Source organism: Sebastes fasciatus, chromosome 7 (genome assembly GCF_043250625.1).
Source record: "Sebastes fasciatus isolate fSebFas1 chromosome 7, fSebFas1.pri, whole genome shotgun sequence".
NCBI lineage: Eukaryota > Metazoa > Chordata > Actinopteri > Perciformes > Sebastidae > Sebastes > Sebastes fasciatus.
In genome coordinates, this window is record NC_133801.1 from 33850943 (window position 1) to 33864949 (window position 14007).

The 14007-nt window shown below is 39.0% G+C and overlaps 1 protein-coding gene across 4 annotated transcripts in view; it reads right to left on the reverse strand.

Annotated features, from left to right (window-relative positions):
- Nucleotides 1-14007, reverse strand: part of cntn5 (contactin 5) — a 179035-nt gene that overhangs the window by 101514 nt on the left and 63514 nt on the right. For all 4 annotated transcript variants that reach the window (XM_074640435.1, XM_074640434.1, XM_074640433.1 and 1 more), the window contains exon 4: nt 1990-2196. In XM_074640435.1, the coding sequence (XP_074496536.1) occupies nt 1990-2196 (207 nt within the window). The remainder of the gene's footprint in view (nt 1-1989; nt 2197-14007) is intronic.

Below are 14007 nucleotides of genomic sequence, written 5' to 3' on the forward strand. Positions count from 1 at the left end.
ACACCTAGTTGCTTAATTATTGAGCTGTGGCCACCTGCAACACATTAAAGAGTCGGATGAAAAAAAAACACAAAACAGATTTCAGGGCTTAAGGACATATGGTCTGTGTGTGAATATAAAATACAAACACATACACAAGCACAGACGTTTTTTTTAAATCACTCAACTTCAGGTGCCATGGCCATCTGCCAGTCACAGAGCCAAAAAAGCACTATCCCCTCTAAGGCACCAAAGGTGTATTACTTTTTGGCACGCATTCCATCCGCTGAACATCAATCCAGTGCAATGGTATAATGCTCCTGTCACCACTGACAATGGAGAGACATTACTCTCACCTTGGTTATAGAGATGTAAGGCATTTTATGGCTACGTAGTGATAATGCCGTCAGAAAGTAAAAAAAGACTGGCAGAGAAGCACAAGGAAAGAAATGGGGAACGACTGAGAGAATATGACAAAACTTTATTGTATTGTGATTCCTATTTTCTGCCTGTTTTATAAAAAAAGCAGTGTGTAGCATTTAGGGGGATCTATTGGCAGATAGAATATAATATTAATACGTGTGTTTTATTTAGTGTATAATCACCTGATAATAAAAATCATTCTGTTTTTGTTACCTAAGAAGGAGCCCTTTGCTAACGGTGCTAACAGTAAAAACAACAGCATCATGCCGATAAAGCTGACATTGTTAACCTGGGGCGGGGGGGGGACCGGAGGGAGGGTGCTGCGCTTCTGCAACGGCGCCGTCGATCTGGGAAACGTTATCAGCTGTAAACGCCGTATGAGAGCAGTGCAGAGTGGCGGCCATGAACTAGCCAGTGGGGCACGCTCACATGCACTAACCTGCACTAAAAGGCATGTGCAGCCGGCCCGGCTATGTCAACAAAGCACAGACAAGCTTGAATTACAACACGCACAGAAGGAGAGTGACTTCATTCTCTGCTCAGGTAGACATTACTCCTCTATATATTTACATAGCAAACAGTTGTTTGCTGCTATATTAATGCTCTGAATATTGAATTTAGCACCTTTAAAGCATCAATGTGTCATTGTGTCCTCTAAAAGTAATACAGGATGTAAGCAAGTGACCCATGTAGATATGTGTCAGTGTTTCCATGCTGTGTTTGGGGTATTAAATCTTCCCTTTTGACAAAGATATCTATCATATATATAGTTTTCTATGCTGACAGGAACACAGAGAGAGCTGGATATTGCCATGATCCCACTTCAATTTCACAAAGGGCGTGACCCTGGTCACTGCAGACCATGCACAGTGATGATGGATAGGTGAGATTCATTTCCAGACCAAATCTAAACAGGCAGGGAGCCTGCACACATAAAGTGAGAGCCGAGATGGCCAGAGTGTTGGCAGAGAGCAGAGACACCAGAGTGCATTCACACCAATCATGTCTCTTCTTTCCCCCAACTCTGGAGTGTCCACTCGTTTTAGTTTGGTTCATTTTGGCAGGTGAGGACAATGTCAAATGATCTGTGACGCGCTAAGGCTTCCTGAAAATGCAGGTCTCAGTCCTGCATGATGTGACTGCAAAGCAGTTGGTCAGAACTGAATGATGATGTAATCCAGGACTAATAACAGGAAATGACACAAAAAATGCAAAGCTCTTTTGGCAAAAAGGAGGCAGATGCTGACATTTGATAGCAATAACTCCTAACAAAATAAACTGAAGGCAAACCACTCTTTACAGATAATCGTATTCAGCTTCCTCTTTCCGTTTTCTTAACTAATGAACACCACAGCGGGTAAAATATGCCAAAGTGCACACAAGTGTTCATTATCCTTGGCAAAAGCTGCAAAATAAATATATGCAGGAAGTCTCCAAATTGCACTATTAGTGACCTATTTGCGAGGTTATTTGACTTTTATGTACAGTTTGTAAGTGTGAATGTGAACTTTAAAAAACCAAAACTTTTCCATTTTGGTTCAGACAAGAGCAAACAAACTGTAGGTTTGACTGCGCCATTAGTTTTACCTTCACTCCTGTAGTCCTCCTGAGAGTTGAGCAGACTCAGGGCTGACAGGGGATGACTGGAGAAAGGAGGCCAGTCAGGAGTCACCGGCCCACCGTCGTGGTGTTGTCGAGGTCTGCCGCGCGAGTTGAGCACTGACGAGCTGTATGGTTTCATTCGTAATACCGCTGCATATGATATAGGCCGTGCTGCAACAGCTCTGGCAAAGTCTGGGGAAAAAAAGGTGAAACACAGTGAAGGGTTACATCATATATACTGTCACTTTATGATGTTCATCGGTAACACTTTAAAATAACCATCATTTATAAATGGTACATTGATACATAATTAAACTTAGTTATTTTACTGTTAACAAAGAAATTATAATTAATAATGTTTACTAATTATTATAATTAATTAATGTTTACTAATTATTAGTAAATAAATCATGTTATTTTAATGATTAAGATATTATTTGTAATCATTAAAGAAATTGTTTTTAAAACATATATAAACATTACATAGATAGATATTTTTTAACACTGTTAATGGTTAATAATTGGTCATCTATTAACATTATGTGGATGCTATTATAAAGTTACAACTGATGATTTGTTAAATGGTTAATAAATACTTTGTAAAGCATCTAAAAACATCAATTAGATGGAGAGTTAATACTTTGTTAATGGTTAATAATTGGTTTCTGGTGCATCTATTTATGTAATGTTTATAGATGTTTTACAAACGATTTCTTAAAGGTTAACAAATCACATGGTAATCACCAACAAATACTTAAAATAGTATATCAAATGTTATAATGTGTGCAGCAATAAACTGATAATAAATAGTGTACTAATGTTATCCTCATGTGTTTGCTATCATCTCTTATCAGCTATGATTAAATATAGAATTTCTAAACTAACTATTTCATATAACACAATCTAATGACAAAATAACAGAAATTATAGCATTACTATTAATTAGTAAACAGTTATTCCTACCCAAATGGAAAGTCTAGTACAGACGGTGTTGTATTCTATACAGATTGTAAAGCCCCTTGAGGCAACTTTGTGATATTGGGTTATATAAATAAACTTGACTTGACTATAGTCATGACTTGGATTGTTTCTTGGACTACTACTCAAAGGTGAGAAAAATATGTCCTGAATAATATTGTCTCTGATGTATATTTGGAAGATTATCAGAAATCAATTTCCAAATGGAGAGAAAGAATCATTTAAATACCTCTGTAATCTATAGTCTAGTACTATTCTCTGTACTATCCTCCTCCTCTATAGAACTGAGAGGATACTGCCACTATATTAAGAATAATTTACAACATACTAGCATTCTACAAGGAAGGACTCCTGCTGAACAGAAACAACAAGTAGAGACAGCAGGATAAGGAGGCGTCACGATTCAGAGACAGTTCTGAGCGGAATAGGTGGAAAAAAAAACCTAGAATGCATTTCCTTCAGTCTGCAGAAAAATACATGTACTGTTGAAAAAACACGGGCATGGTATCTGTGATGTATTATATTTCTGAAGAAAAAATCCACATCCAGGCAACAAGGTGTAGATTTCGAGCGTTGAAGCCTCGCTGAGCCTATAACAATTCCTCTTTAAGCCAAATATCCACTTAATGGAAAAATCATTTCCCAAATCACCATCAAGACACCTTTTTATAAAGAAGTGAAATTACATTTAATTAATAAATACACAAACCGACTTCTGATGTGAAAACAATGTGAGGAGCCTTTCCTTTCCTCTTTTTCTGGAGCATCTAGCATATAGAGGTACCATGTAAAGGTGTTTACGATGCCTAATGCTCAGTTCAGACTACACGATATCAGCCCGATTATAGCCCGACACGGCCGTCGTAGGGGATCGGGAACGATAAATGAGTGTCGCGTACGAAAATCGATCCTCTTATCTCGTGTAGCGTGTCATAGTACACGACAACCGACGCCACGTCTGGGACGCCTCACGACATCCCGAGGAAAAGTCTAGCCTGTCAGAATTTTTCATCTTGACACGTCTAGTGTGACATCTCCAACGACGTGTTCCTTTGCATTGACCAATCAGGTGCTCTCTCCAGCTCGCAGTCGCAGTCAGGTCACTTGGTAATAAACAAACATGGAGAAAAGGAGGAGGGATGGCGATTTCGCTGCTGTCAGGTGGGACAACGAAACTGACTGAAGTATGGACAGCCCGTACCGTCCTCTCTGTGCCACCCAGGAGCGCATCCACAACCCTTTTCTCTTTCTTTTCTTTTTCTTTTCACAAACACAAGACCGCCAGCATCACACACAACGCTTCTGTCACCATGATCGACAGTTGCTTCAACCGCCTCCCCGATGACGTCTGAACTCGCACATGATCGTGGAATACGACGTGCCATGATTGGTCATAGTCATACGTGTAGTCTTGCCAGTCAAGGCACTGCTTATGTTACTGTTTATGGCGCTGTGATCATTAGATCTGACATGGTGACCATCGGCAAAGACAAAAATATCCTGTAGTCTGATCCCGGCATAAGGTGAAAACATGCACTTCTTACAAGGTACAAAACACACTGCATATTCTGAAAATCACCTCATCAAAGTCTCAAATTGAATAAAATAGTGTAGGCGTAACAGAAGAGTAGAGAAACAGCTTCTTTTAAAGTCTAAGAGTCCACAGAGGTTCAGAATAATATCCTCTCTGAAATGTAAACTACAACTGAAGCTGTCACTACTCATCGCTGTCACCGTATTTTTCCGCTACTTACTTTTGAGGATAATGTGTCTTTTATGATACTATAAATGTAACAACTCCAGATTACACACACAATTAGTTCACCCATGACAGCTGATCATCAATACATATTTCCCAAAGCAACTGTACAATACAGCTAAAACAAATGGCTGGAAATACCGACGATACGGAGCCATTTCTGTTCGGATGTAATGCTTAAAGAAAAATGCAAATGCCTAGAAGCTTGAAGCTCAGCAAGAGTCTAATCAGAGTTCTGCAAAGGGGGGGTGGGAGTGTTTTTGCACTGCATGATAAAGTGCTATAAAAGAACTGAACAAAACTGAGAAATAATTATGTGCCCTTGGGGACTTGTCAGCTGCAAAAAATACTCCTATCTACAAATGGAGAGCGGGCAATTACTGTGTTACATATTATGAGGGGGAGAATCTGGAACTCTGTTTGAAATTAAAGGTATTGTGAGTTTGAAAATTGATAAGCAAAGCAATTAGTAGTTGGTTGGCAGTCGGTTAAAATCATTTATCTCGCTAAGAATCTGCTCGATTGAGGTGTCAACCACATTCCCACGGCTGATGCCCACGGTTGGCTAAACAAGGTAGAGCCTTCCACCGTTTCCTTTGACAGTTGGGAAACTTAAAAAACTTAACTTCAGGTAGTAAAACAAAATCTAACAGTACGTCTAACTACTTGTTCCTGTTGTAGCCTATTGGGTGGACGGCAATGGCACCTAAAATGTAGCTGTATAAGCACATTTATGTCTCACATTGTGCGTGTAACATGCCATACCAATTATCTCAAATTTAAAAGATGCTGAACAGTGGTTTTGCTGAACAATTAGTTTCCTAATATCTAATTAGTCCCTGTATTCAGTAATTTATGACATTTCTCAAAAGCCATGTTTTGATTTACTAGGAATTACTGGGTTTAATTCCTCTTTTATTTTCGCTGTTTTTCTTTTTTTGGATATGTTTTAGTCATTTGTCAGTATGTACTTTTTACATTACAAACAATTTTTTTAAATTATGTATTTATGTTTTTTGCAATTTTCTTTGGCAATGTAAAGGCAAATTAAATTACAGCAACACTAGGGTTATGAAAATGACATATTCTTATAAAAATCTAAATTCCTCTGAACAATTCAGCACTGGCACACACTACTCCAAATTCAACCAGAGTGTCAGTAACCGATAGAGAAGTTCCGATACCATTTTTCCCTTCCCGATACCGATTCTCATACCTGAACTTGCGGTATCGGCAGATACCAAGTACTGATCCGATACTAGCGTGATGAAAAAATACATACAGTAATTATTATTATTGTTATTATTATTATTATTTAACAGCTGTTTACTGCTGACCATGTAAGGATGTGATATGATTACTGTCTTTGTTGGATGGCCTGGCTCAGGTTAAAACCTTTGTAAAACATGAACAAATACATACAGAGAATGAATGCAATAGAACTTACTCTTAATAAATGTGATCTAAAACATCCTGCAGGTTGCAATAGTCACTCATCCTACTAGTGCACTGCCACCCCTCAGAACAGAGGCCTTACATACCGTACATATCGTAGTTTTACTTGTTGGATTTTCCACTGTGAAATGTTGCCAAATGGCCGACATTTTCCTCGCTCTGACTACCGTTACACTCTCCACTAGAACTGCACTGTTGTTGTTTGCCATTGTCACGTGACAAACTACCTCCAATCAGTTCTTCTTCGCTGCTCTAAATCAGTAGTTGCCAGTGGCAGCCGTGATACATCCAGGGCGACAGCACAGTGAAGGCTGCTGTTTTGGTGCAGTGAAGCAGAATTAATTTCTGGTTAAACAAGTTGATTTTTTCTGTAAATTATGGTATCGGATCGATGCAAAGACTGGCGTTACTGCCGATACCCGATACCAAATTTTGGGCAGTATCTGATGCATTTCTAATACTGCTATCGGTATCAGAACAATTCTAGTTGCCAAGTCGCCTCTGATACTGCGGTGCAGTCATATTTTGCAGGAAATGGAGGAAATAACAAGGTTATTGATTCAAAAATAATAAATGTGATGCAAGCTATATCTTAACTTCATCTAACCGATACTGAGAAGTGAGCGTGGGACTCCCTGGTGGCGAAGGTTTGGCTATGTGCATCATCAAAGAAGGAATTATTAATCATGGAAAATGAACGTTTAATTGTTAACCAAAACCACAAACCTTTACAGTGCTGCCATACACATCTGGATTGTGGGGCTCAAGTCACACTAATCATCCTGTTTCTCACACTGAAAATAGATATTTCTTAAAATGAAAGCAGAGTTCAGAACATAATTTACAGCTGTTTTATCTGACTGAGACCAAACTGTCAGCAGCAGACTGGACTTTTGACAGCACAACCCGGCATCTCTCTGACAATTGCAGTGTGGTTGAGAAAAGCAGCGGATGACAAGGAAACAGCTTGTTATAACATAAGTTGATCCTGTTAAAAGATGACAGCTGCACTGACTTCATTTAGTCAAGTTTCAAACTACTGTCAGGACAAAAGGCTCACTTCTCTCACAGTACTAAATGGGAGCTGTAAACATGCCACACCATCGCAATGCCAGTTGGCATACTTCTGCTGTGGCGATGAATTATAATATAAAGTAAATTCATCCGGACTTTATTTGTGATTGATGATTATGATTATGTTATTGTGAATGTGGTTATACTGTACAGCAATGATTCTCAAAGTGGAGTCCGGGAGACCGGGGCTCTCTGCCAGCGGCGCCGTGAAATTATTTGCTATAAATTATAAAATTGTGCTGTATAATAAAAAGTGCATACCTACAGATCGGGACAAATAAAACAATCTGTCATGAATCAGTCACTTCGCTCAGGGCGCAACAAACCGTTCCTGCTGCTGCTGCTGCTGCTGCTTAGCCTAGCTAGCTAGCTAGCTGGCGAGCATGGAGAAATATTTGCATCAGTCCAGATCGTCAAATGAAGCTTAGCCCAAACTGGCTAAAAGGAGAAAATATGACGTTATATCAAGCATCAGTGACGGGAGACCAAAATGCGCCATGTGTCTTCAGGTGCAAGCGAACGAAGCCGTGAAGACGGCCAAGCTAAAGCGACATCTGATTACAAAGCACCCGGAATATCAGGGCAAAACAAAGTGGTATTAACATGATTCAGATTGAAATGTGTTTCTGTTTATTACTATCAAACAAGTCAGAAGTATTTAGGTTAAAAAAAAGAAATGGGTCCAATGGCATTTAAGAGTACAAGTGGAACTAAGCATATAATCTCAATCGATGTTGTGATTATGAGAGGGTCCTCGGACTATTTTCTACCCTGTAAGGGGTCCCTGGTCCCCAAAAGTTTGAGAACCCCTGCTGTACACGAACAAATGGAAACAAAAGATTGACATGTATCAATACAAAGAAATCATTTTCTAACTGAATCACAGCACCCTGAAGATCAAACGGATACCTGGAGATTCCCAGCCCGAAGCAATACTGGACAAGGAGAAGTGAATTGGATAAAACTAGTAGAGGACCACACAAAAACCCTCCCAATAACACACTGGGTCGCAGCGTTAAAGCGGTCTGGGTATCATCGGATATTCCGTTTTTCCTTTGGAATTCAGAAAGGAAAAAAAGTTTTTTTATTTTTTCGTTTTAAACCAAAAACCAGAAAACGGCCGTTTTCTCATTTTTCGTTTCTGAATCAAAAAATGAAAAACGAACCCAAACCGGGCCGTTTGTTTGTTTTTGCGAATTCCTTTTCTCATTATTCGTTTTGAATTGAAGAACGGAAGTCACGTGGGTTTTTCGTTTTTTCGTTTTAAACCACAAACGAAAAACGGAATCACGTGGTGCTCTGTTTGTTTTTTGTTTCCAAACGAAAAACGAAAAAACCAAATTAAAAAAACGATCCGATTTAGTTTCTTCAAGTTTCTTTCTGTCATTTTCTCTTCTGAATCGAGGAGCGGAGAACGGCAGTCACGTGACCAGGAAGTGAAGGCAAACATGTCAAAATAAAAGCCAAGAAGATAGTTTGGTCATTCTATAAAAGTGTAACATTATTTAAGCACATGATCGAGGTAACAGTAGAAGATAAATAGGCTAAATAAATACATACTGTACCTAAAAAAGCCTAATTAATTATATATCCTAGACACCTACACTGTGCCAAAATCATGGAAATTCACAATAATTAGGCCTGTGCTAAAAAAGCCAGGCGCAAGTAAGCCAAATGATCTTTGGCCCATCGCAATAACCTCCATATTGTGTAAAACCATGGAACGAGTTCTTGCCAGCCACCTGACCAGCACAGTGGCTACTAAGCTAGATCTGCTCCAGTTCGCTTAAATAAGAGCGACAGAGTCCCAGACGACGCTGACTCTGCTTAACACCGTCCACAAAACACCTTATGCATCCTAAAGGTTATGCCAGAGCTTTATTTGTGGATTTTAGCTCAGCTTTTAACTCAGTGAAGACGCATATTCTCCTGAAAAGGCTCCTTGATCTCAACATCAACACAGGGTTAGTTGTGTGGATCAGAGGGTCTGTGTCAGGGAGAACATATCAGACGTGCTGCCCACAAGGCTGTGTTCTTTCCTCTGTGCTATTCTCTCTTTTTACTAATGAATTTATGACCAATGAGAAACATTTTAGACTGTTTAAGTATGTGGATGACATGGCCTTAGTTGGCCTTTTACAGGAAACAGGCCCACTAGGTGAAGCTGCCTATCTGGCCCACACTACAGCCCTTCAGACACGGTGTCACACTAGCCAGCTAGAAATCAATGTGGCCGAGACGAAAGAATTAATCATGTGCTGCACAAAACAACATCTGATCACAGAGCTAGTTTCACTTGATGGCCAACATGTTGAAACTGTGGAACACTTTAAATACCTCGGTACAGTCCTGGACACCCAGGTGAGCTTCTCTGAAAATACAGAGTATATCTTCAAGAGATGCTCACAGCGACTTTATCTTCTAAGGAAACTTAGTGGCCTCGGTGTCAGCCAGCAGATTTTAGAATTAGTGTACAAAACTATTGTTGAGAGGATTTTAACCTTTAACCTTCCTGCCTGGTACGGTCACCTACAATGTAGATAGAAGAATAAACTGTCTAGGATTGTGTCAATGGTAGGCAAAATAGGTGGTAAACCCCAAAAGCCCTTGACTCAACTTTTTACAGAAAGGACGAGGAAGAAAGCGAGGAGTATCCTGGCAGATAGCTCCCATCCTCTCTGCAGCCAGTCGGGAGGCGCTATAGAGCCCCTCTGGCAACTAAACATGTGTTTAAAAAGTCTTTCATCCCAAATGCCATCAATACTCTTAACTCAACACCGTGACTGAGCAGATCTGAGCCACAGACACTGACATGAACTGTTTTTAATGTGTAACATAACCTGTCTCTGTTTTTTACTAACTGCTGTCTGTTGTTTTCTGTGTTTTGTGAGCCGAAGAGAAAAATCCACCCTGGTGGACAATAAAGTTTGATTGTATTGATCAGTTCATATTGAGGGGCCGTCAGCTTTACAATTTAGTTTGGAGGGAGATTCGGTACCAGTGAAGTCAGTGCATTTTATGAGTGGGCCTTCTGTGACGTTACCCACCGTAGGGGTCAGAGGTCACCACTCCTCAATCCACAAGGATTTTCTTTTCAGTCAAATTTTCAATTTTGACGCATTTATAGATGAAAAGTCAAGTCAATAAACATGGTCAATGATAGAGAAGTATGGTTGATCAGCATGTTTGCCAACCTTCAGACATCATAGTCTAATATGAGGATTAATCAGCCTGAGTTCACTAAAAAACTGAAATCACTAACTTTCTGTATTCTGTTTGGTGGTTTATGATGCTTTTCAATCATTTCTAGCCTGTTTGGTAGTTTATGATGCTTTTCAACCATTTCTAGTCTGTTTGTTAGTATATGTAATTTAGTTAATTTGTTCGACATCATGATAAGGCTGATTTTTCAACCAGTGGTTATGACATTAATGCCAGCTAGACAGAATAAAGCTCTGTCTGTCATGACAATAGAACTGTACTGAAAGCCTTTCCTTTACTCGGGTGACTCTTTACAGCCATCTGAAGACAGCAGGTATCTGTTAAATCTACAGTATCTGGAGTGATGGAGTGGCCTTCAGTCCAGTACTATTGTCATGACAGACAGAGCTTTATTCTGTCTAGCTGGCATTAATTTCATAATCGCTGGTTGAAAAATCAGCATTATCATGATGTAGAACTACTCGGCTACAGCCTTCCTAATGGAGTGAAGGGATCAGGTGGAAGTGTCAGGTGTGTTGAAAGAATTAGCCACATAGTGCTTCTCACCTGCCGACATAAAGAAACAGCCCATAGTAAGGGTGTGAGAGAAAATTGTCAATTATGTGAGAGTTCTGTATAACATCTGTAGAGACCCTCCCTGTTGTATAACATCTGTAGAAACCCTCCCTGTGATTTATCACACACTTTTTGGATAAAAGACATTCATGTGTTAATGAAAATAACAAAACAAAAAAATATCTATGTATGTACTTATTTGTGTATTTATTTAGCCTATTTATCTTCTACTGTTACTTTGATCCTGTGCTTAAATAATGTTACACTTTTATAGAATGACCAAACTATCTTCTTGGCTTTTATTTTGACATGTTTGCCTTCACTTCCTGGTCACGTGACTGCCGTTCTCCGCTCCTCGATTCAGAAGAGAAAATGACAGAAAGAAACTTGAAGAAACTAAATCGGATCGTTTTTTTAATTTGGTTTTTTCGTTTTTCGTTTGGAAACAAAAAACAAACAGAGCACCACGTGATTCCGTTTTTCGTTTGTGGTTTAAAACGAAAAAACGAAAAACCCACGTGACTTCCGTTCTTCAATTCAAAACGAATAATGAGAAAAGGAATTCGCAAAAACAAACAAACGGCCCGGTTTGGGTTCGTTTTTAATTTTTTGATTCAGAAACGAAAAACGAGAAAACGGCCGTTTTCTGGTTTTTGGTTTAAAACGAAAAAATAAAAAAACGTTTTTTCCTTTCTGAATTCCAAAGGAAAAACGGAATATCCGATGATACCCAGACCTAAAGCAACCCTTTTGCTGCTGATTCAGACCGGCCTAAGCCATAAAGAATTCACCAGGACTGTTTTATCACTGTGCATACAGTATGTGACATTATCAAAGCGATTGAGCCAAGCAGCTATAATGTTCTGTAATATGATTATGGCTTTGTGATTAGGTTCTCACAATTCTGACAATGATTAGTTTGAAGGCTGTATTTTTTTTGCGGTGCTGCTTTATTGTACATGTGTGTGCATCATTTTAAAAAGGTGTTTCATATATTCTTTCGATCCCCTTTCACTTATTATTACAGTATTTTACAATTGCTAACAAGCCTTTACCTATATTTAAGATTCTAAACTCTTCTAAACACACCTACATCACACAATTAGCCAAATAGTTCATTGTATAATCAAAACTACATTTCTTCATTAAATACCAAATCTACATTTCAAAATGTAAAAAAACATTCTACACTAACTCTATCAAAACAGGGCAAACCCCAATGCTCAATATCAAATTCAAAACACTAGCACGTTTTCTTTCTAAGAGGAACATATATTCAATCATAGCACACCGGCTTTCAAAATACTGACAGTTGATGGCATTGCAAAACCTGCAACACGTTTCATGTTTCAATTCTACCTGCATACAATAGATAATATGAAATCCATTGTTTTCATAATTCAGTTTCCTTTTACTGTAAACCACTCTACATGTTTTGATTGAGTGTCAAACGTGTGCCTTTCTGGCACCACGCTATCTAAAAGTGAATGAGTTGTCTTTAATGTATAGAATGTACAGTGGAAAAAAAATAGTAAGTGACAGAATTGCTGCAGTTAAAGCTGTATTAGCAACATGACATTTTTGCCAGTGATCAACAAAAAATCCAACATACATGGCCTTTGGTTCCAAATGTGTAAAAATAAGATACAGAAAAAAAGGTACAGAGGGGGGGGATGACAAAAATGCAAAGTCCTGTTATAATATATATGTAATATACACTCACCGGCCACTTTATTAGGCACACCTGTTCAATTGCTTGTTAACACAAATAGCTAATCAGCCAATCACATGGCAGCAACTCAATGCATTTAGGCATTGTAGACGTGGTGAAGACGACTTGCTGAAGTTCAAACCGAGCATCAGAATTGGGAAGAAAGGGGATTTAAGTGACTTTGAACGTGGCATGGTTGTTGGTGCCAGACGAGCTGGTCTGAGTATTTCAAAAACTGCTGATCTACTGGGATTTTCACGCACAACCATCTCTAGGGTTTACAGGGAATGGTCCGAACAAGAGAACATATCCAGTGAGCGGCAGTCGTGTGGAAGAAAATGCCTTGTTGATGTCAGAGGTCAGAGGAGAATGGGCAGAGTGGTTCGAGATGATAGAAAGGCAACAGTAACTCAAATAACCACTCGTTACAACCAAGGTATGCAGAATACCATCTCTGAACGCACAACACGTCGAACCTTGAAGCAGATGGGCTACAGCAGCAGAAGACCACCCAGTACTAGCAAGGTGTACCTAATAAAGTGGCCGGTGAGTGTATATGATCTTCAGCATTTGGCCACATGTTCTCGCCCAAATCACATCTTACTGTATGTCGTCTCTCGCTATTCACCATGGATAAACTTGGCATTCCTTATCCATCTCTGGCGGTCTATTTTACACGACTTACAGTAAATCAGCTATTTCTCAATGTTTCAATGATCTTCATTTTCATTCAAAAAGGCTTTTCAGCTGTTTCAGTATAGCTGTTTAGCTGCTTTTTTTTGTAGTAGTAGAGGCTCTACACTGCATTTAAGGTTTTAAACATTTCATTTCTGGCAAGCTGTGAGCAAGCATTTGTATATGAGACAGGAAAGATCCACAATTTTGGTATTGGGTAAGCTTGTTTGTAAAACAAATTGAAACATTTTAGAAATATGTTAATTGACTGCATATTCTGTGGAAACAACATGAATTGTGTTAATTGTATGGTCCACAACAGACGGATGTTGTGTTAATTGTGTTTAGAGTTTTGAAAATGTGACTACAGATTAGACAAAAGGATGTTAGCGTTTGTAAAAAAATAAATAAATGGTATTACCAAATTTACCCTCAGGGGATCAATCTTATCTTATCTTAATGTCAGTGGAGGTGGAAGGTGTTATATTGGATTATACTTGATGTAGCCAAACCAAACCGGTAAGCCAGTAACAAATCTTGTCTACAAGGTTGACCCCAACTAAAGAAACTGGTA